General features: G+C 37.4%; 1 protein-coding gene across 1 annotated transcript in view; it reads left to right on the forward strand.

The window, feature by feature from the left end:
• The window catches only part of MMS22L (MMS22-like, DNA repair protein), a 160,362-nt gene that overhangs the window by 112,273 nt on the left and 24,539 nt on the right, over positions 1-23,550 (forward strand). Inside the window, exons 14-18 of the mRNA XM_006865862.1 lie at positions 4,767-4,960; positions 10,682-10,832; positions 13,517-13,668; positions 16,239-16,381; positions 21,726-21,885. Of these exons, the coding sequence (XP_006865924.1) occupies positions 4,767-4,960; positions 10,682-10,832; positions 13,517-13,668; positions 16,239-16,381; positions 21,726-21,885 (800 nt within the window). The remainder of the gene's footprint in view (positions 1-4,766; positions 4,961-10,681; positions 10,833-13,516; positions 13,669-16,238; positions 16,382-21,725; positions 21,886-23,550) is intronic.

Genomic DNA, 23,550 nt, shown 5'->3' on the forward strand with positions numbered 1-23,550 from the left:
TCACATTAACTCACAGTGGCACATCAGGATGAGGACTTAAATACTCAATGATAAAGATCAAAAACTACAGCCCTCAGTTATGGGTTGCACCTTAATGTAAAGAAAACAGAAATCCTCACAATTGGACCCAGTCAATAACATCATGATAAATGAATAAAAGATTGAGGCTCTCAAAGACTTCATTTTCCTTGGATCCATAATCAATACTCATCAAAGCAGCAGCCAAAGAATCAAACGATGTATTGCATTAGGCAAATCTGCTGCACAAGACCCTACTTTAAAGTGTTCAAGAGCAAAGAGATCAGCTTGAGGACTAAGGTGCACCTGACTGAAACTATGATATTTTCAGTATCCTCATATGCATGTAAAAGTTGGGCAGTGAATAAGGAAGGCTGTAGAAGAATTAATGCATTTCAGTTGGAGAAGATTATTGAGGGTACCAAGGATTGCCAGAAGAACAAATGAATCTGTGTTGGAAGTAGAGCCAGAGTACTTTATAGAAGCTGGGATGGTGAGACTTAGTTAATCTCTCATTTTTCGGACATGTTATCAGAAGAAAACCTAGAAAATGACATCATGCTTAGTAAAGGCTAAGTTGAATGGGTACTCTCTGCAAGTTTGTGTGTTCTTGTGCGTCTCCCCTCACTTCATATCAGTTGGATGTTTCACTCTCGTAGCCCTCTGTGGCTGTGTCTTTGTGCATGGACTCAGGAGCCCCAGGTCTCACCACACTTTAGGCCAACCAACCCTTCCTCTTCTCTCTCTCATCTCCAGGTTAACGGGAGTCTATGGAACATGGTTGAACTCAGTCCATTTATTCATTGCTTCCTTTCCTCCTCTTCCACTCACCAATAGCCCAACATGGTCGTCAGCAAGCTTACATGCCTCCTCATGTGTTCCCTTTGAGTTTCAGTGTTGGGAGGGGGTTTGTCCTGAAGGAACTTGATTGCTTTCTTTGATGGCTCCCCAGAAAATGACTTGCTTGTTCTTGTAGCAGCCATATATTTCATCTTTGAAATGTAATTGGATTGATCATGCATGTGTATTTTCACTTTCATACTTCTAAAATGCCTTTAACTTGAATTAAATTTGCCTTTACTCAAACCAAATATTGGGTGATTCTTTTATCTCTTACGATATTTCTTTTAGTTTCTAACCAGAAATTAGTTTCACTCTTATGTAAAAATGTATGCTCATATTTTTCTACGTTTTGTTGAAGTTAGTAGATAATATCTCATAAAGTAGCCATGACATCTAGAACTATGTTATACTCGTTACAATATGGTTAAGTGTTCAGCTGCTAGCTGAAAGGTCATCAGTTCAAACCTACCAGTCTGCTTCCAAAAGGATTTTAGCTGTGAAAATCCTATGGGGCAATTTCTACGCTATGCTATACTTAGTCAGAACTCAGTCAGAACTCAACAGCCCACAACATAATATTTAATAATTTCACTTTTATATTACTATTGCTACAGACATATAAGTTTTTACTATTTGCATTTTTTAAATGTACCTTATGCAGGGATCACGTGTAATATGATAAATTTATATTGTTGTTGTTGTTATGTGCCGTGGAGTCGGTTCCGACTCATAGCGACCCTGCACAGGGTTTCCAAGGTTGTAAACCAAATTTATATTGTCTCTCTTTAATTAGTTTTTTTTTGATCCAGAAAATACGGTGTAAAAAATTATATATGAAAACGGGGTGTGTGTTATTAAGTGCTGTTGAGTCTGTCCCCACTCATAGTGATCCTGTATAGGGTAGTTTGAACTATCAACGTTGCAGTGCAAACCGGCCTTATGGTCCTGCATATTTAACCCGCAGCGCCACACCAGAACTTCGAAAACAAGTTTTTCTGATTAATTTGACTAGTGCACAAATTCAGATTCTCATTTGTCACCCTCTAATTCTTCGTATTTGAAGAAATTATTATAAGGTCTTAAACAGCTTTATTCTATGTTAAAATAAGCAGATAATCACTCTCATCTAGAGTAATATAGTTTGAATATTTAAAATATTGAGCAAAAAATATTCTGCATATCCACAGAGTATATAGCTTCTTTTTAAATCTAGAATACTAAAGTGGATGCATATTTCTAAAGCAATTCTGTGTTCAAGTCAGTGTCACAAACTTAACTGAAGCTTGTTATTTCTTTGTGTACTTGGCCTCAGAATAGTCTCTAGCTTTAAAAGTTTCCTATTGGTTTGCTTTTTCAGCTGTGAATTATGTCCTTACAGTAACTCCTAGTTTTTATCCCTTGGTGCCTTAACATTATATTTTGGAGAGGTCAGAGGTGATTCAGATTTGCTGGACTTTCTCAGTATTGCCTTTAATGCATATTTCCTGGTGTCTTTTCTTGCAGTTTTTCTTAATGTAAGGATTCTGATTTCACCCCTAAAGGCTAAGCTATATTTGGTTTCCCAATTCTTTTGCTTTTTTAAGTGTGCTGGAATTTCTTTAGCCCAAGACAGGAGAGAAGAAATCTTATCAACATTTAATCCTTTTAGAACTGTTGTATGTGTGTCTCTTAGTGGGTAAGATAAGAGTCTGTGTGCAGATGATGGGTCCAGACATTCTAACCATGTGACCTTTGGGTATATTCTTTAAGCCCCTGTCATCAGCTTCATAATCTTAAATGGTTGTTCTGATTTTGCATCTTCTTCTATAAAGGAGTCCTGGTGTGGTGCTGTAGGGTAAGCTCTGGACTGCTAATTGCAAAGTCAGTGATTCAAACCCACTAGCTCCTCCTTGAAAACCCCATATGGAGTTGCAATGAGTCAGAACTGACTCAATGGCACTTAACAACAATCTATAAAGAAGAAATTTCATAAGGTTTTCTAGTTTTAAATGAACAAAGTTCTAGCCCACAGAAGATGTAAAAGTTACACCTTCCTTGGGAATAGGTTTTGGGTAATGAATAAAATCACTTATTTAGGAAAAGTAAGGTGTCAAACCCATCCTCCCCAAATAAAGTAAGTTCTTTATTATCCATTGCAACCACTATACTTTGGAAAAGCTATAAAAGAGAATGGTTGGTATTATTTTATTTGGACTTCAGTGTGTTGTTGAAATATACTCATGAATTTTGCTATGTTGATGTTGTTGTTAAGTGCCATCAAGTCGATTCCGACTCATAGAGACCCTGCATAGGGTTTCTGAGGAGCTTCTGGTGGGTTGAACTGCTGCCCTTGGGGTTTGCAGTCCAGTGCTAATCCTCAGCGCCAAACCAAAAGTCCATGCTGGCATAGGCAGTTGAATAAGTTGCCAAATGGGTTTTATGGGTTTGCTATTAACCTTATGCATAGGTGTAGCACCTGAAATGGTGCTCTACTTGTTAGTTCAGGTTGAAAATGTCTCAGGTATGTTTTCACACAGAGAAGACGTAGCTGATTTTTGGTTGGCTTTATGAGAAATTTCTTGCTGTTATTTTCTTTCCCTTAACATTTTTACATATTTTTGTGGGGAGGTGCTTCAGGTGGTATTAAGTAGAGCACCATGATTATCCAAGCATTCCAATTTAAAGGGGCTTAAGGTCCCTTTTTAAGGAGCTCTGGTAGCGTAGTGGTTACGAATTGGGCTGCGAACCTTAAGGTCAGCGGTTCGAAACTACCAGCCGCTCCGCGGGAGAAAGATGAGGCTTTCTACTCCCGTAAAGATTTACACCCTAGGAAACCCTGTACAGGGTCGCTATGGGTCGGAACCGACTCGACGGCACTTAACAACAACAACAAGGTCCTAATGATATATCATTTATGCTTATAATTTTTGCTCACCTGTGTGTTGGTTTGTGAAGTCTGCTAAGACAAACTTGATTTTTCTGTAGAATTGCTTTAGGTACATGTACTAGTTAGCTATTCTGTTCAGCCATTTTAGTGTCCATTTTCTCTAGATAATTTTTAAAACAAGCTTATTGCAACTAATGTAACTTTTCTTGCTTATTTTAAGTCCTAATTTTTTTTTTCCTTAATGATATACTATTACTGTTAAAGGAAATTTTTTGCTTTAGTTGCACTGGTTATTTTTCCAGATTTTATAAAATTGAAGAAAGTAAATGTAAAGATGATGTCCTTGTGTTTACATCCATTCTCAATTGAGATGGTAACATCATAAAAAGAAACAAGAATGATTATACATTTAGTTTTAAATAGTCATATTACTAGCTTTGAGTGCATTACATAAATGCAAATGATGACTCAAAACTCGAAGCAGTATTGAATTCATGGATTATTTTATGGAGAGAAGTAACTTCTTACTGTTTGTTCGTATTTTGGTCATTGTTTTCTATACAAACTAGCACTATGCCTGTATTTTTTCTAAACAAGGAAAATATTTTCACTTGAAACACCACACATAAGCCAGATGTGCTGATTTCCCTCCTGTTATAAATCCATGTCCTAAAACCCTTAGTAGAAAATGGTTTTAAAAAATTATTTTCATGTCTAGATTGTAAGTAAAATCACTTGTCATACTAATGCTGCAAAATGCAGACCTTCATTCTGAATCTGCCTGTTTCTCATTTGGATGTGACATATTAAAAAGCATATAATTAATGGTTGACATTAGTAATTAACATTAACTTTATGGTGCTTAATATGCCATCATTCATCCATCAAAAAACAGAGATGCATAATGTCTTAGCATAAAGGTTTTAATTATATAAAATGGTTTTCATATGGTATGCATTTTTTTAAAGCCCAAAATATATTTAAGGAAGATTTCCCTAAGAATTTGTTGAGTACTAAGTGTATTTTTGTTTCTTTTTAGACGTATGCACCAACAACTGTGTCAGGAACTTCAAACGGAGAACGGAGACCTAATTGTACAATCTTCATTATCAGCTAAAGAGCGCCACCTTGCTGCAGTTGCCAATTCTCTGTGGAAACATTTCTTTTCATTTTTGAAGTGTCAGAGAATGTCACAGATAGTGCCTCTCTCACAACTTGCAGATACAGCTGCAGGTCAGCATTAGTTGTTATTTTGCAGTTTAATTTCTTTTACTGAGGACTCTTTGTGTCAGTGTTTTCTCTCTCTGTTTGGCAACAAGTTTTGCTTTTAGGGATATTACGGTGTAATAAACTTTGGCTATCAGAGGAATGAGAACCGACTCCACGGCACATAACAACAACAACAATCAGAGAAATGAAATGGGTAGTATATTTTTTAATTGGCTAGCTTCTTACTTTCCTTAGTATAGGTAAAATTAGATGTTTATATGCTAAAAATACAAGATATAGCTTAAGTTTAAAAATATTTAACATACCTAAACAAAATAAGCTTTCTTATAGATAAAGGATTTAGAAAATAAAGTAGTGTTTAGATATTTGGCTCCACTATCGTCTGAGTGGATATGAGGTATATGATCCAGTTTTTGTCTACAGAGCAAAAAGAATATAACATAAATATATACCAAGAGGATGAGGTTAGAATGCTACTGCTTATAAAAAATGTTACTGTTCTGACGCCTACTCAATTCTATTTCAACTTACAATATTACGTAATTTGACACGTAGGGTACGTCCTAAGACTTTGGGGGACTTGAATCCTATGAAATTAAAGGCCAGAGTTTAAATGTATGTTCATATATATGTTGTTTGGCACTGTAGGATAAGCACTGAACTGCTGACCACAAGGTTGGTGGTACAAACCCAGCAGCCACTCCTTAAAAACTCTCTGCAGGTTCACTATGAGTCAGAATAACTCAACAGCACTTGACAATAGACGGTCAGTGTCTTTCTCAAATTGGTGGTGGTCTTAGTACCATCGAGTCAATTCCAACTCAGGGCTTCCAAGGAATGGCCAGTGGCTTTGAGCTGCCGACCTTGTGGTTCAAACTGACCTTGCCATCTAGTACTTGTCCTACAGCGCCATTTGTCCAAAATATGTTAAGAAGTACAAGGTTCAAAAAGGTGATTACATGCACTTAAAGGAGCTCTGGTAGCATAGTGGGTACAAGTTGGGCTTCTAACCTCAAGGTCAGCAGTTTGAAACTACCAGCCATTCCACGGGACTAGATGAGGCTTTCTACTCCTATAAAGATTAAAGCCTCCGAAACCTTATACAGGATCACTATGAGTTGTAACCAACTTCATGGCATATAACCAACCCAGATGTACTTATATGTATTTAATGTAGTTGGGAGAACCCTGGAGCCATAGTGGTTAAAGCATTCGACAGCTAACTGAAAGATAAGTAGTTGGAACCTACTTGCCTCTTTATGGGAGAAAGATGTGACAGTCAGCTCTGTAAAGATTTACGGTCTTAGAAACACTTTGGGATCAATTGCATCTGTCTTCTAGATTATATGAGTTAGAATTGACAAAACGGTCTGGACTTGATATTTGGGTTATGTACTTTGAGTCCCTGGGTGGTACAAAGAGTTAAATACTCAACTACTAACCGTAACTTGGGTGGTCCAAATCCACCCAGAAGACAGGCCTGACAATCTGTTTCTGAAAGGTTGCAATCAAAAAAATCCTCTGGAGCAATAAAGACCTTACAGTCTGGTCAGTCGACCTGTTACCACTGAGTCGATTCTGACTCAGATCATTCCTATAGGGCTGCCCCCATAGGCTTTCCAAGGCTGTAATCTTTATGGAAGCAAACTGCCACACCTTTCTTCTGTGGAGCAGCTGGTGAGTTCAAACCACTAACCTTCAGTTAGCAACTGATTACTTACCCACTGCACCACCAAGGTCCTTTTATTTCTGGTTGTTGTTGTTAAGCTTCATTGAGTCAGTTCCGACTCATAACAACCCTGTCTAGGGTTTCTGAGGAGTGGCTAGTGGGTTTGCATTGCCAGCTTTGCAGTTAGCAGTCCAGTGCTTACCATACAGTGTCACACTAGGACTCTTATCTATAAATAGTAAAGCAGAGTAAGTGTGGGTTTGTTTTTAAATAGACTTGATAGGTTAATTTAGGCAAAAATTACTTCATTAATTCTTTGGATACTGTCGTTGGACACCCACTGTTATAGGCATTGGGAATACACCAGTATAAAAAGAGACAGGCTTACCTTTGATTATAAAGTTTATACTCTGGTAGAGGAAAACTGGGAGCATGGTGGCTCCATAGGATAAGCACTGACTGGACTGCAAATCATAAAGTCAGCAGTTTGAGTCCACCAGCCACTCCTCAGGAGAAATATGAGGTTTTCTGCTCCTGAAAAGATTTAAAGCCTTGGGAACCCTATAGAGGGTCTCTGAGTCAGAACCCACTCAACAGCACATAACATCAGTAAGGGGCGAGAGAAGACCAAACACGAAATAAGTAAAATATGTAATATGTTAGGTGGTCCTATGTACTGTGGAGATCATTGAAAATACAAAGGAGAATTGAGAGTAAGGCAGGCCAAGGGCAAGGAGTAGTTTTAAGTAAAATGATCAGGACAGTGTCTTTGAGTAAGTAACATTTAAGCAAAGACCTGAAGTAGATAAGAGACAAAAACTATGCAGAAAGCAGAGACAGGAAGATGCCTGGTGTGTCTGAAGAATTATGAGGAGACCGTGATGACTCATAAGGAGTGAGAAAGGGAGTAATTAACATTTAGTCAAGAGGTAATGGAGAGCTAGTGAATTGTAGTTAAGTTGTAAGCATTTGGAGAGTTTTGCTGTTACTTTGATTGGAAGCTATAGGGAAGATTTGGGCAGAGGAGTTGCTAGGTTGAAAATATACTAGAGGACTGTAAGGACAGCCACAGAGGGCCCGTTAGGAAAGTATTGCAATAGTCCAGGGATGAGTTTCTTGGACTAAAGAAGTAGCAGCAAAGATGGTAAGCCGTGGTCAGAAACCTGATTTGAAGTTAGAGAAGATGTTTTAAAGCAGAGCTGACAGATTGATAGAGGAGTTAAGATAATACCAGGTTTTTCATTTTAGCAGTTAAACTTGTGATTTCTTGAGATGAGGAAGATTGTGATAGGAGCAAATTTTATTGGTGAAGACTAGCAGTTTGGTTTTGGACACATATTTTGAGATAAACAAGAAGAGATGTTCAGTCAGCACTTAGCTAGCGAGCCTGTTGTTCAATGCAGAGGTCCAAGCTGGAGATCCAGTGATCAATGACTGGATACCAGATATTCTATGTTCAGACTTGTATGCTAAGGAAACTGCGGGTGCCAGTGAGGAACGAGAAAAACTAAGAAAGTATATTATTGTTTTTGTGTCATTAGTTTTAACTCAAAGCATGTGGCACAATAGAACTACCCCCACAGGATTTTCTTGACTCGTCTTCACAGAAGCAGATTACCAGTTGTATTCTCCTGTAGAGCTCCTGGGTGGATTTTAATTGCCAATCTTTCTGTTAGCAGTTAAGTGCATAATTGTTGCATTACCAGTTGTTTTTGTTAAGTGCCGTAGAGTTGGTTCCAACTCACAGCGACCCTGTATAGGGTTTCCAAGGAGCAGCTGGTGGGTTTGAACTGCTAACCTTGTGGGTCGTAGTCCAGTGCTGATCCTACAGCACACTAGAAGTACCCTATGAAGTAAATGACAAGGTTTCAAAAAATGGGACGCAATAGCTCAGGTCAAATGCTGCTAATAATAGGCTAAGTAAGATGAGACAACGAAAGGCCTGATTGAAGATGATTCCAGAGAAAATGTGAAAAGAAGAGTTGTAGACTGCAAATATAGATTACATTTTTAAAGAGTATCACTGTATAAGAAAAATAGAAAAGTGGGGTCCAAGAGGAGATTTTTATTTTGGTAGTGGTGGTGTTTTCTATCATGGGAGCGATTTTATAATTCAGCCTATGCATAAGTCTAATGAAATTGATCCAGAGTGAGAGGAATTTCTATCATGCAGGAAACATATATTTTTTAATGCAAGAGAAGATATCCTAGAGATGAGTTGGCCTCAGTTCATCTGCAGTAGATGAAAAGCAAGTGGAGTAAATGGGCACAAATGGACGCAGCTGGGTAGATGTGGTACAAGCTTATATTAATTCTCCGATGACTATTTTTCATTTGTCTGTCAAGTAGTAAATAAGGTCATTCATTGCCTATAAAGATGGAGGAGGAGGGGCTGGCTTTGATGAAGGAGAGAGGAGAGAAGGTATTGGAACAGTCCTCTAGGAGAAGAACACTGAATGGACTGAGAAAATGTAGTAGGAGTGCTGACCATTTCCAAGACCACTTGAAGTTTGTGGTCATTCATTTACAGTGAGACCAGTCAGCATGGTTTCTCTTCAACTATTTACAGTTGTGCAAATACAGGTGTAGAAGGAGAAAAGACTAAGAATTAGAATCAAACAGATGATTTTTTTTCCAGGTAAGTATGATGTATCAAAAGGAGCTCTGGTAGCACAGTGGTTACGAATCGGGCTGCGAACCTTAAGGTCAGCAGTTCGAAACTAGCAGCTGTTCCGCGGGAGAAAGATGAGGCTTTCTGCTCCCGTCAAGATTTACAGCCTCGGATACCCTGTACAGGGTCGCTGTGGGTCAGAACCGACTTGACGGCACTTAACAACAACAGTGATGAATCAAGGCAGTTGAGAGTTTATGCAAATGATTATAATAATGGGTCTTGCACTCTAAGTAGCTTAAAGAGGGAAGAGAGGGCACAAAGGTAGTGAGGGATAGGGGGAATGTTGTAAAATCAGTGGATTGTAGATCTTAGTGGAGTCAAAAAATTGCTGGAGATGGGACCCTTGGAATAAGAGTTGGAAGGCTACTTTGGTATCAGAAAGTGGGTACTTACGGCTGGAATAATAGAGGATTGCATTTATTAGTAATGCAAAGATCTCCTGGCAATGCCATGGAAATTAGTGACTGAAGTATAGGAGAGACGAGATTTATTGGAGGAGAGAAGTACAAGGACTAGGAAGGTTAAGATATTGGGGTAAAAAATGATTGTGTAAAATGCTGTCAAGTTGGTTCCAAATCATAGCAACCCTGTATAGGGTTTCTGAGAAGCGGCTGATGGGCTTGAACCACTGACCTTGCAGTTCATTACTCGTCCTACAGTACCAGAACTCCAATATTAATATAGTATGCTTTAAGTTGGTGACCTTCCTGGCAAATCAAATCCGTTTGCTTTAACAAGGTTAATTAAAGAAAGGTGTGGCACTGTAGGGTAAGCACTGGACTACTGGCTGAAAGGTCAGTGGTACAAACCCACTAGCCGCTCCTCGGGAATCTTATACAGGGTCACTATAAGTTGGGACCAACTCGACGACCCTTAACAATACCATTTCCTGGACTTAGAGGGTTCTTTCTAAAAGAAGTGGAATGCCATTGATTGTAGGGGATCACTGTTTAATCAAAGAGAAGTGTCCAATGCCTAAGGTGAAAGTGAGCGTATGGGCCAAGTAACAAGGACAGATTAGCTTAATTGAAAAAGAGTAAATATTAGAAAATGTTTTACATGATCTTTTGGATAAGGGAGTCACATTAGCAAAAACATTAGGCTTCAAATTTACAGCTTTATTAGAGTCATATAGATCCATAATGACAATGTGAAGATAGATCATTCTTGACCTTTTCTTGGAGAATTGATGATACTGGAGAAATTTCTTTGACAAGATTAATTTAGTTCAGTTTTAGAGATTTGTTTGGTTTTACTTTTCTAAATGTAACATTTTATTATTTAGAGCTGATGTTTCTTTTTTTCATATGACACCATTTTTAGTGGCAAAAGTGAAAAAAAAAAAAAGTCTTATTCTAAGTTTCTGTCATTTTTCATCCAGACTTTACTTTGTTAGCAATGGATCTGCCCAGCACAGCGCCTTCAGATCTTCAACCTCAGCCAGTTATATCAATAATTAGACTTTTTGGTTGGGATGATATCATCAGGCCCCAAGTTGTAGCAAGATATTTAAGTCATGTCCTACAAAATAGGTAAGTGCTTTTATTTGAGGCATTCATGTTAATGTCACAGACTGCCAGAAGAGCAAACGTATCTATCTTGGAAGAAGTATAGCTGGATTGCTCCTTCTAAGCGAGGATAGCAAAACATCACGTCACAGGGTGGATGTGTTACCAGGAGGGACCATTCCCTAGAGAAGGACATCATGCTTGGTAGAGAGTCAGCAAATAAGAGGAAGACCCTAATTCGATGGATTGACACACTGGTTGCAAGAATGGGCACAAACATAGCAACAGTTGTGAGGATAGTGCAGGACTGGGCAGTGTGTCGTTGTGTTGCACATAGGATCGCTATGAATCAGTACCATCTCAACAGCACCTAACATCAAGGCAAGCCCATGATACATCAGTACTGTAGGAAAGTAAAAATTTTCACAAATGAAAACTTAAAAAGTGAACTTTACTATGGCAGGGTTTTTTTGGTTTGGGAATGCATTAGCATTTTGACATGGGTAGGAGTTAGGGAGCCTAGCTTATTTTATTTTATTGTTTAAAAAATTCTTTTTTAATGATGCTGGTTAAGTCCTTTTTCTAAACTTTTTTTGTAGTTCTGTCCTCTTTATTCATCTAAAAAAATGACTTTTCTACAGTCAGTGTTGTGAAAGAAATTATACAACTAATAGTGCTATATCTCTAAGACACTAATATTGTTGTCGTTTTAGATCGAATGTTAACTATTTCCTTTGACAGTGAGCCCTTGTGGCACAGTGAGTTAAGTGTTAGATAGCTGACTGCAAACTCTACAGTCCAAACCCACCAGCCATTCTGCAGGAGAAAGATACGGCTGGCTGCTTCCGTAAAGATTTACAAAATTAGAAACCCTACGTCCTCTATGTGGCGCTACAGGATCAGCACTGGACTGAGAACCACAAGGTCAGCAGTTCAAACCCGTCAGCTGCTCCTTAGAAATCCTATACGGGGTAACTATGACTTGGAAATGACTAAACAGCACTTCACGGCAGCAACAGAAACAACAGGGCCTCTGTCCTGTAGGATTGCTATGAGGAGTTAGAATAAACTCAATAGCAATAAGTTTGGTTTTGTTGTTTAATATCCTTTGACAGCTAGATTTTAGCTCTTAATGTGTTTGATCATAAACATGGCTGTTTACTGCCCTGAACATTGGTTTCCTCATCTGTAAGTGTTTCTTGCAAAGTTAAAACAAATCTGGATAATCTCAATAGAAAAAATCTATAGTAAATAAAAATAGAAACTGTGGAGTAACCATGAAGAGCTGAATAAGAACATCGTAGTCAGTGAAAATAAAGTAAGTATACAAACCTAAGAGGCCAACATAGTTCTTTTCTGAGCTGCCTACCAATAAAAATGAAAGCGATCTAGTTGGTGAGGTAATTCTTCTTATGAGAAGACTTATTAAGCAGAATCATTAAGTACCGGTTTTCTCATTGAGTTTTCATTTGTAAAGTAAGGGAATTAGCTTTCAATTAAATTACTTTATAAAGATTTCTTCCTGCTTGATAATCCTATAATAATAACATTTATTAAACACTCGTTTTGAACTGTTTTGAAAGCATTTTCATTTTTGAAATAAATTGGCCTATTAGTAATAGTTGAAGAAAGTGAAATGCAGTGGTGTTAATAAGTAGCTTTGCTAAGTTTATGCAAGTCATAAATAGTCAATCTGAGCTCTTCTATATTGTGCAGTCTTTTATGACAACTTACATTCAAATGAGTCCTGGTGATACAGTAGTTAAGCACTTGGCTGCTAACCAAAAGGCCAGGAGTTCAAACCCAGCTGGCAGCTTCATGGGAGAAAGTCCTTGTGATGGGCTCCCATAAGGATTGCCCTTAGGGGCAGTTCTATTGTCACATGGAATCACTATGAGTCAAAAATCAATTCAGCAGCACCCAAAACAACAGCAACCTATTCAAAATAACAGTTTTAGAATTGCTTTATATATAAGTGGTTTCTAGAGTCCTGGTGGTACAGTGGGTTAAGTATTGGGCTGTTAACCAATCAGTGATTTGAACCCACCAGCTGCTCCACAGAGTAAGATGAGGCAATCTGCTTCCATAAAAACATACAGCCTTAGAAACCCTGTGGAGCAGTTCTGTTTTGCTCTATCGGGTCACTGTGAGTCAGCAGTGGGTTTGTGTCATTTCTAGCAGGTATTTTGGAATTCTTTGTGCGATATTTTTAATAATGATTGGGGTAGTGTAGCAGGAAAGGGAAAGAATAGGAATAAAATTGATCAGGAAAACCACACAGAAATGTATTTTTGTCTTTAATTATTTCTCTTACCTATGTGTTCAAGATCTTGTCTCTTTACTTAATCTAAATGCCACTGTTGAGTTACTCTACTTGCCACTTCTTTCAATAATCTCTCACTTAGCTAGTTTATTTACTTGTCCCTTGACATAAGCATATATATATATATACACATATGCTACAAGTAGAAATGAATCTTAAAAATTAGAAAACTGCAAATGGAAAGAATTATTTATCTGAAAAATTTTTTTTGTGTATCTGTAGTGTTCATTTTCAGCAATGCTTGTCTACATGAAGTGTGTTTGTCTGAAAAATAAGTGAATCCAACAAGTGGGGGATGTTGGAATGTTTTTCTTTACTTTTTAATCTCTGTACTCGGGGAACGTGTTTTTGTATCTTTCTCAAAACCATCCATTTATTTTTACAGCACGTTATGTGAAGCACTTTCTCATTCAGACTGTGTGGCTTTTCAAGCTCTGACTGTAAGATCATGGATCCGTTGTGTTTTGCAAATGTATATAAAAAACTTCTCTGTTCCTGATGATGTGTTCATTGATATGAATCCTGAACAGGCAGTTGGTAAGTGTTCCTGGATTTTGTTTTGGGGTTTGATTTTTGGTTGTTTTGGGATATGTGTGAAGATTTTGCTTTCATTGTGGCTAAGTGTGCTTACAATTTACCCTTTTCATACATAACTTAATAGGAAATATATGAAGTAAATTTGTAATTAGGTATGAATATAAGCAGAAATTTATTTCCTTTTGTAACCTGTTTCCTTTTCTTGTTGTTTTCCTCTTATCTACGTGATAAGTTTCTCTCCTATAAAGATAAAAGAGCTTGTTTCCTTGGAAGCCAGGAACAAAAACTTGCTCCTCAGGTGACAAGCTATTATTTTCCCTGAAGAAACTGATCACACAAAATAAGTAGAACTCTGAAGTAAATAACCAGATATCATACTGCAATCACTCAAAAAAGAAAAAATAGTACAATTATGAATTTTGCTTTTTTTCTGCTTTACTATTATTCATTGAGTGATACTTGTACTTGATGTGTTTTCATTATTTCTCATACATTCTGGTTGTTGTTGGTGGTGGTGGTTGTGTACTATCAAATCAGTTCTGACTCATATAGGTTTCCGAATCTATAAAGCTTTTTGTTTGTTTGTTTGTTTTTATAGTGATAGTTTACATGGGAGAACATCAGCTTTACCATTCATCCTATCATATTTCGTTTTATTGCAATGATTGCAATCCCCTCCATACATCATCATTTAACAACATTTGCTTCCATTCCCTCTGTTTTGTTTTGGAAGTACACTGAAGCACTCTGGAATATATACCCATTCAAACAACCAAAGGATACATCCTGCAAGCCTGCACCCCCAGCATCAGCACACAGACCCTCTTCTTCCCTGAGTCCAGAGTCCCCAGCTGCTCGGTCTCTCCACATCATCCTGTCTGCCTCCATCTCTGGTGTCACTGCTTTTCTGGATAGGGTCCCACACTCCACGCTGCTCCCTTGATGGTCCCAGGGTCCTCCACTCCTAGACTGCAAGATCAGCCACTCCCCCTCTTTTGTTACAAAACTTCTACCTCTACATTTGCAACACTCACAATCAGTCCTGATAGCAATTATTCACTATTTTACCACAAGATTCTTATCCCCATCTCCCTTGACCAGCCCCGTCCAGACAGGTTGGAAACCACTCAGTTGAGATTTTACCTTCCCCTGCACCCTCTGAAACTAGGCTCCTTCTTGAAAGCTTGTAAGCCAGTCACTTTGTGCCTTTGTATTCACCCACCCACCCCCAGCCCCATTTTGGATAGCCAATGTCTAAGTTGCCTATCCCTGTCAACCCTGTGTACCAAGGGTGTGGGAATGATCCTTGCTGTAAAGATTCGTTCCCTCTTTTGAGCTTTTACATCCATAAGTATAGGTCAAGTTCATCAGATTGTAGCAGATAATGCTCTTTTCCTTGTCTTTCTTCCTCTAGTCCAGTTCTGATCAGTCAGCCATTGAAACCAGGTCAAGTGGGTACTGTCTGCAAGTGTGAGTGTTCTTGTGCATCTCCCCTCACTTCATATCAGCTGGACGCTTCACTCTCCACTCTAGTCCTCTGTGGCTATATCCCTGTCTCTGGGCCCAGGAATCCCTAGGTCTTGCCATACTGCCGGCCAACCAGGCCTCAATCCAGGTTGACAGGAGTCAATTGAGCGTGGTCGAACTTAGCTCACAGGTTCATTGATGTTTTTCCCCCACTTCCCCTTATCGATAGACCAACGTGGTCACCAGCAAGACCACATGCCTGGTCATGTATTCCTCTTGAGTCTCAGTCTTGGAAGGGGGTTTGCCTTGAGGGGACCCAACCACTTGCCTTGATGGTTCCCCAGCAGACAACTTGCTTGTTCTTATAGTAGTCAGTCGGACTGCTGTTATTGTTTTTTATTTTTCCTGCTGGTCTTTCTTTCAAGAAGTATCTTCTGTTTTTCTAACCACTCCAGGCTGCCCTGCTTGTCCTTTCAAGTGGAAATTTCCCACCTCAGAAGATTCTTGATGGGAATCAGGATTCCACCTATGGGCTTAAGCAGTGCAAAGGCTCCGCAGGAAGCCTCCTTCACTGGGCAAGTTCTAGCTCCATTTTAGGAATTCCAATCAGTTATAGGCTGAAGACAGATTTACAAGCTTTCTATGGTGATGTTTCTGGCTATTTCTTTCTCTTCCCCTCAAGTGTCTATTTTACAATAGTAGGCAAGGGAAACCAAGATCCGAATCTGTAAATCTTTGCAGGAACAGAAAGCCTCATCTTTATCCCGAGAAGCAGCTAGTGGATTAGAACTGCTGACCTTGAGGTTAGCAACCCAATTCATAACCGACTATGCCACTAGTTGTGTGTAGGCTATGCCTTTTCCTCCAGCTATTGTTTATGACCATTTTGTAAATTGCACAAAAATGGTACTGAAAAATGCTCTAAATTCTCTTTGATATGACTTATTATATCAGTTGATTTTATATATATGTTTAGTGAAAGAATTTTAAGGAAATTTGAGTTTTCAAGGAATGCATATCCTAAATGTAACATCCTGTTTTCTTATCTCTCTCTCTCTCTTTTTAAATTAAATTAAACTTTGTTAAGTTTTTTGTATTAACAGAGAAAGACTACATGGAGCAGTTGGCTGAATTGACAAGGTTGCTGTTTAAACTGCCAGAAGTAAGGAGTATTTTCTCGAAGGCAAAAGTTGAATATTTAACCATCTCAGAAGATCCTAAAAAAGCACTTGTTCAATTCCTTGAGGTATTTTTCATTTATTAGCATAAATGTCTAGATCAGTTACAGTTATTTTTCAAAAAATTGTAAAGTGTTCTTGGAAAGTTTTTCTATAAAATGAATTATTTTAAATTGAATCCTATTACTAGTTGCCTTGCACTATAAAATTCTAGAGCAGGAAAAATGTGATTCTAAGCTACACTACAATTCACTCTTAAGAATAACACAATTGCATTTAATGGAAATATGTTTTTAATTCTGCATTAGAGCCTTACTGTGAGATTGATCTAAATTGTAGGAATGTCTTATTCTGAAATTGCTGGGTAACTATGTTCTTCAGGTACTTTAGGAACTAAATTTCTTTTGTCTACTGTCCTGAATAGTTGCAGCTTAATAATGTTAATCACCCTGTAGCAAACAACAGTTTAGTAAAATTTTGGTGTAGTCACCATAAATGCCAACTTCATATGATAGTATGATAAATGCTTTAAAGTTTATTCCATTCTATATAGTAAACAGCCCCATTAAAATATTCTTTTTTAATTATTAAGTATATAGGAGTGTATCTTGTATGGTAATCTTTGTTTTACAGCATAGTTGAGGTTGTTAATCTGTTTGGATTACTGTCTTTCGTAAACTATTAAGAGTAAAAGTTGGTTTATTTTTCTACAGAGCAGTTGGTGTTAACTGTAACAAAAATTATAACCAATAAGCTTTTTACATAAGTGTGAATTTTTCCTTATGTTTCCATTAAGTTTAATTAGAAATGGCATATAAATCATAAAAATATTTGGTAACAGTTGTTGATTGATTTTCAATCTGTAATTAATTAAACACCTATGCTAGGAGGAGTCCTGGTGTGGTGCTGTGGGTTAATGTGCCAGACTGCAAAGCCATTTGAACTGCAAGGTCGGTAGTTCAAGGTCACCAGCTGCTCCTTGGAAACCGTATCCAGGGTTGCTATGAGTCAGAACTGACTCGAAGGCACTTCACAACAACAACAGTATGCTAGGAACCAATTCAGACCAGAACAGGAGGTAGATGTCCACTGATACTTTTCAGAGCATCCCTTAATTTGATTCAGTCCAAGTTATTGCTTTTTCATCATACAATAAATTATCATTGTTTTTTTAAATACTAGTATCAGTATTTAGAGTAGTATTTCTTAGAAATGTAAAGAGCTAAAAGAAATAGTCCTTGACCTCAGAGAACTTTGACTTCCTTGAGAATATGGACACATACACAAAAGCTAGAATAATAATAAATCCAAAATAATTGGAGTCAATTCGGACTCAGTGATTCTAGATGATAGAGGAGAGTGGTACGCTAGGGTTTCCATGGTTGTAAATCCCTACAGAAGCAGCCTACTACATCTTTTTCCTGTGGAGCAGCTGATTGATTTGAATGTTGGTCTCTTGCCTTTTTTTTGTAGCTGGATGCTTTACCCACTGTGCCACCATGGCTTTAACAATAATTCTATAAGGCCGTATATGCCAGCTAGTTAATAGATGATAGATCAGTAGGTGAAGAATTCAGAGCATGTTAGTATACAAAATTTGTATTTCATCTTATGAACAGTTTGAAGGCTTTCTAAGTTTATAAGTAGGTCTGATTTGACTAAATGACTTTAAGAAAATTAGGAGCAGTAGAGTAGACTAAAGCTTGGGGAGAAATGTTAGCCAGAAGCTAGTGAGATCTAGAAAGAACTGAATATTGTATGGTTATGGGATTCATGAATGGATATGAAACAAACATTGTGTTTAACTAGTAGAGATAGAAACATCAAGATATAGGGTAGGATAGAAGTAGGTGAAGGAGTACTGATTGTATTAGATGTTAGGCAATGGATTGCTAACCACAAGGTTGGCTGTTCAAGTCTGCTAGCCACTCTATGGGGAAACATGAGGCTTTCTGCTCCTGTGAAGGTTTGCAGGCTTGCCAAGAATGGGAACCCACTCAGTGGCACCTAACAACAAAAACAACAGAAATAGGTGAATATATAAGTGCCTTATTGTGAGGCTCATACAAATTATAGAAACATTTTAATGCTAAAATTGCTGGATAACAACATTCTTCAGGTATTAGGAACTAAATTTTAAACTTTAGTTTGAAACTTTATCAAGGGTCCACAGATTCTTTGACTCATGATGAGGATTATATTTTCTGTATAGTCATACAAAAGGAGCTCTAGTAGCGTAGTCATTACGAATCACTCCTAGACTCCAAGGAGCACTCTAGCTGCACTTCTTTCAATACAAATCTGTTTGTTCTTTTGGCAGCCCATGACACTTTTAATATTCTCCTCCAAAACCATAACTCAAATGCATCCATTCTTCTGTGGTCTTCCTTATTTACTATCCAACTCTCATACGCATATGAGATTATTGAAAATACTATGACTTAGGTCAGGCACCCCTTAGTCCTCAAACTGACATCTTTGCTCTTGGAACTCTTTAGAGAGATGTAGTGCAGCATATTTGCCCAGTGCAATGCATCGTTTGATTTCTTGACTTCTGCTTCCATGAGTGTTGATGGTTGATCTGAGCAAAATGAAGTCTTTGACAACTTCAGTCTTTTCTCCATTTATGTGAATGTTGTTCATTGGTCCAGTGGTGAGGATTTTGTTTTCTGTACATTGAGATACAAGCCATACTGAAGGCTGTGGTCTTTGCTCTTCGTCAAAACAAAAGAATAGAATGCACAATTGTTGCTGTTGTTCTTAAGTTCCGTCAAGTCAGTTCCGACTCACAGCGATGCTGTGTAGTGTTTCCAAGGAGCAGTTGGTGGGTTTGAACGGCTGATTAAGAAAGGGAAAAGGTGCATGGGCAAAACCCTATACAAGGCCACTATAAATCGAAACCCACTTGATGGCACTTAATACAACAGCAATATAGTTTGAGGCTTAGTGTGGTGCTGTAGGTTAAGCAATAGATTGCAAGTTCGATTTGAACTGCAAGGTAGGGGATTCAAACCCACCAGCCACTCCACAGAAACCCTATACTGGGTCTCTTTGAGTCAGAAATGACTTGACTGCACTAAATAAAAACAATATAATTTGAGTTTGTAAGAAAATTGGAATTTGGGAAAGTTGTGTCATTTATTGTGAGCTTAGAAGTTTGCCAATATTTAAAGATAACTCCTAAGAGCTATGGCACTTATTCTCTCCGTTTTTTATCCATTCCACATCTTATTATTTAAAAAAGAATATGGATAATGTCATCAAGATTTTCCAAATGACTGATGTATGCATGGACAAAAGATCCATTTAAAGTGAAAATAGACCAGTGACATTTAATGTTAACTATGATATGTTCATTGACATGGCTTCAGATTCCTCATTGCAACCAACCTTTGAGAAATGCCGCTTATCAAAGAATTCTCAGTTACCTGAAAAAGGTATTTAAATGTTTTCTCTTCCCATAAGTACATATATTGGGAAGGCAGGATTTTCTTCATTTGTAATATATCATAACAGATTGTATATGAAAAAAGATATGAGAATCTAGCCATTCTCTCTTCAACTAGATATTAAAGAGGTTTACAAAAATGCTGAAAAAGAAAAACCAGAAACAAAATCATTCTTTTCACTAAAGTTGTCTTTATTAAAATATGTTACTTATATTGGCATTTATTTATTCTCTTCTAAATGAATTAGTAAATAATAAAATCTTTTCTTTGAAAAAATGTTTTCTCTTAATTTCTAGTATCACTAAATATAACCTAAATAGCAACTGTTGTCATTAAATGCTCCTGAGTCAGTTCCAACCCATTCATACCTTGTATAGTGTTTCCGAGGAGCGGCTGGTGAGCTTGAACCACCAACCTTGCGGCTCAAACTGACCTTGCAGGCCAGCACATTATCCCACAGCGCCACACCAGGACTCCAAATGGCAATTAGTTCTGTTTTAAGATCTTCAGTTTTTAAGTGTATAAAAGGAAATTGAGACCAAAAATCTGAGAACTTCTGGCATAAGGAAGGAAGTGTAGCGAACTGAGGTCAGAGAATTAAAAAGAGAGGAGAAAAGGATCCATCAAGTATCTGACTTGTTCCTATCTGAACTCAAGTTCACTGAGCACTAATTCCTTATATTTTTATCCATTCCACATTTTACTATCAGCATGGCCAACTCTAATACCACCATGAATCACTTGTTTTAAAACCATGATTTTGAAACCTCTGCAGTAATTAGTACTCCGTGATCTTCACTTCTTCCCACTGCAGCCATTCACTCCTGTGACTGACTTGGGCCATGCCATCATTTGGAGCATCTGAAAGCTTTATTTGTCCGTCTGGCTCTCTGTGAACAACTTCACTATTATCTTCTGCTTTCCAACCACTCTTGTTTTCTAAGTGCATCATCCTTTAACAGCATTGCTTATTTCCCTATCTGTAATTTAACCTCTCTGAGGGCCTGATTTCAGCTACTCTTACAACACCCTCATAGTCTTAGCTCTTTTGTCTTTTGGTCACACCTACAAACCCTCAGCTTTGCTCTGTACTAGTTCCCACTTTTCTCTCTTTTATCTTATCTGTTGAGAACTGAAGAAAAACACGTAAATTGTTGCCACTCCTGATACTAAATGGGTCATTGAAATCTATTGCAAGTGCACAGAAATAATTTAGAAACTTTCCTATTCTCCTTAGACCTCTAACCCATTTTCCTCTTGATTCTTTTTTTCAGCTTATCCTCACCTTTTCTCAGTTTAGGTTCTCATTTTATTTCCCTTCCTGTTTTTCTCACTCACTGTTCTTCTCTCGCTGCCTCATTTCACAGTTCCTCTCCCCTTCAGTCACCCCCATGCTGCCGTTCTCCATCATGTCTCCATCTGACCATGTCTATCCCCTCTGCCCCATGCTTTTTTTTTTTTTTTTTTTTTTAACTTCTAAGAAATAGTTAAGGAAGCATCTGAAGAGTCATAAAAAAAGTTCTGGAGAAATAAGCCAATTTGTCTTACAGAACTGAACTAAAAGGTCTTGTTGAAGTTTTGTAGCCTACTTGTAGGTCTTAACCTGTAGCCATTTGGGGATTTTTCATTCCTGACCTTAATCTAGAAATAAGGTGAGGCAACCTGTTGGGAAGTTTTGATCTGATTTGGATATAAGCTTCTTATATACCAGTTCTAATACTTTGCTGAATCAGACCTCTACAAATAATTATGGTTCAAATTGGTTTTCATTTTGATTATAAAAGTCAAGGCTTATTTTGTTGTAAACCTTTATTGGAGGAAAATAAAGAACAAAGACTTAAATTTAAAGAAGGGTGTGTACGTGACGATGGGTGGGTGGGTATGTATGGAAAGAGAAATTATTTTTCCAAGCCTGTATTGTGTAAAGCTTCAAAAGCTAAATCATGTTTCCCCTTATTTATAGGCTGTTGGTATAACTTACAAGAATCTGGAAACACTTTCTGATAAATCTGCCATGGTCACAAAATCCTTAGAATACCTTGGTGAAGTATTAAAATATGTTAAACCTTATTTGGGGAAAAAAAATTCCACTGCAGGGCTGCAGCTGACGTATGGAATAATGGGTATGTATTCCTGACATTATTTTGCCAGTAATACTTCTTAGGTTGAATCTATAGTAGGTAGTAGATAGAAATATACCTGTCTAGTCACCACTGCACATACATTTATAAGAATAGTTTAAAATACAGTGATTGACCTGAAAACAATTCAACTTAACTTTCAAATTTATTTCTGCCTTGCCCCATCACCTTCCAACGTTTTGCCTGTTGTATTATACTTGTGTTAATATTAACATTACTTATAATCACTATTTGGTATCAGTTGTGGTTGTTAGGTGCTGTCAAGTTGATTCCAACTCCTAGTGACCCTATATCGGGTATCCGAGGAGTGGCTGTTATATTTGAACTGCTCACCTTGTGGTTAGCATTCCAGTGCTTACCCTACAGTGCCATGCACTCATATTATGAATACTTGGATAACTAAATTTTTAATGCTCATTTGTACTTTAAGTGTTAGAACAAAACTTCAGAAAATCATCATGTCTTTCTATTTTTATGCTCTGTTCTATATGAAGGAAATCAGGAGAGGATTTACTACAACACTAAAGATATTTATGCTCCAGATCTTGTTTCTCACAAAACTGTGTTTTATCCTTTCAAAAAGAAACATTTTTCTTCTGTGTCTACTCTAACAACTGAGTTCATCCTGCTTTAGGAACTTAGTAATTTGAATATCTTTGTTCACTAAAACTTTGTTGCTAACCACAAATAGGAACTAGATAAAGGGAAATGAGAAAAATTCCCTTAGAAGTTTTATACATAATTTAAGTTTTTTTAGTTATTTTGGTATTTCTGTATGGCCAACACCTCATATCTATTTCCTTTGATCTTGTGAAAATATGAATAAACCTGATTTGGGCTGCTTTAAATCTTTTATCTTTTTTGTAAAAGATAAAGAGGATGTGAAAATGTGTAAATATGGATGATGTAAAGTGTAGGAGAACTATTGTAATAATTCAGGCATCTTAATTTTGGAGCAAAAAGTGAAAATGTACTATCAATTTCATTTGTAATAAAATGTAGATTAATGAGTGTCTCAGTATTTAGGTTTATAAATTATTAGTCTGTAAAAACATTTTCAGCAATATCCAGATTTAAATTTTTGTCAGGCTAAATGTATCACTGCAGGATAAGTTTGTCTTTCTTTTTAAAAATATATGATAGCCTCATAAGGAACTGCAAAGTCCTTTTGTATTGGTGATATGCAGACCTGGAAAGTTTGGGGCAAATTTTTCCTTAAGGAATTTAAGGAGTAACCTACTTGTTTTGCTCCCTTGTTGATTTTTCACTTATTGGGAGATAGTTCTGTATTCTCTCCTTTTGTCTCAGTCTCAGCGACTAGGAGTAGGATATACTCACTCCTCGTTTATTAGCATAAATTGTTGCAAAAATAAGGGTTATGGGATGACCGTAACAGATTTTAAAATGGAGGATGACTGTATCACTACATAACTGTCAGATTACATCATTACTAAATTGCCACACCACTGAGTCATGGCCCCGCGAAGCTGACAACAGAAACTTAGCCATCACAGCCAGTATTACTGTCTCCTTATATTTCAGCATTCATTACTGCCTGGTGTACACTGTTAGTGTGCAGTATAGTTGAATAGGACTGTTATCATAAATTCAAGATCAGATAATGAGATAGTTGGTAAGTGAGGAGTA

This window comes from Chrysochloris asiatica, unplaced genomic scaffold (genome assembly GCF_000296735.1).
Source record: "Chrysochloris asiatica unplaced genomic scaffold, ChrAsi1.0 scaffold00084, whole genome shotgun sequence".
In the NCBI taxonomy this organism is placed as follows: Eukaryota; Metazoa; Chordata; class Mammalia; order Afrosoricida; family Chrysochloridae; genus Chrysochloris; species Chrysochloris asiatica.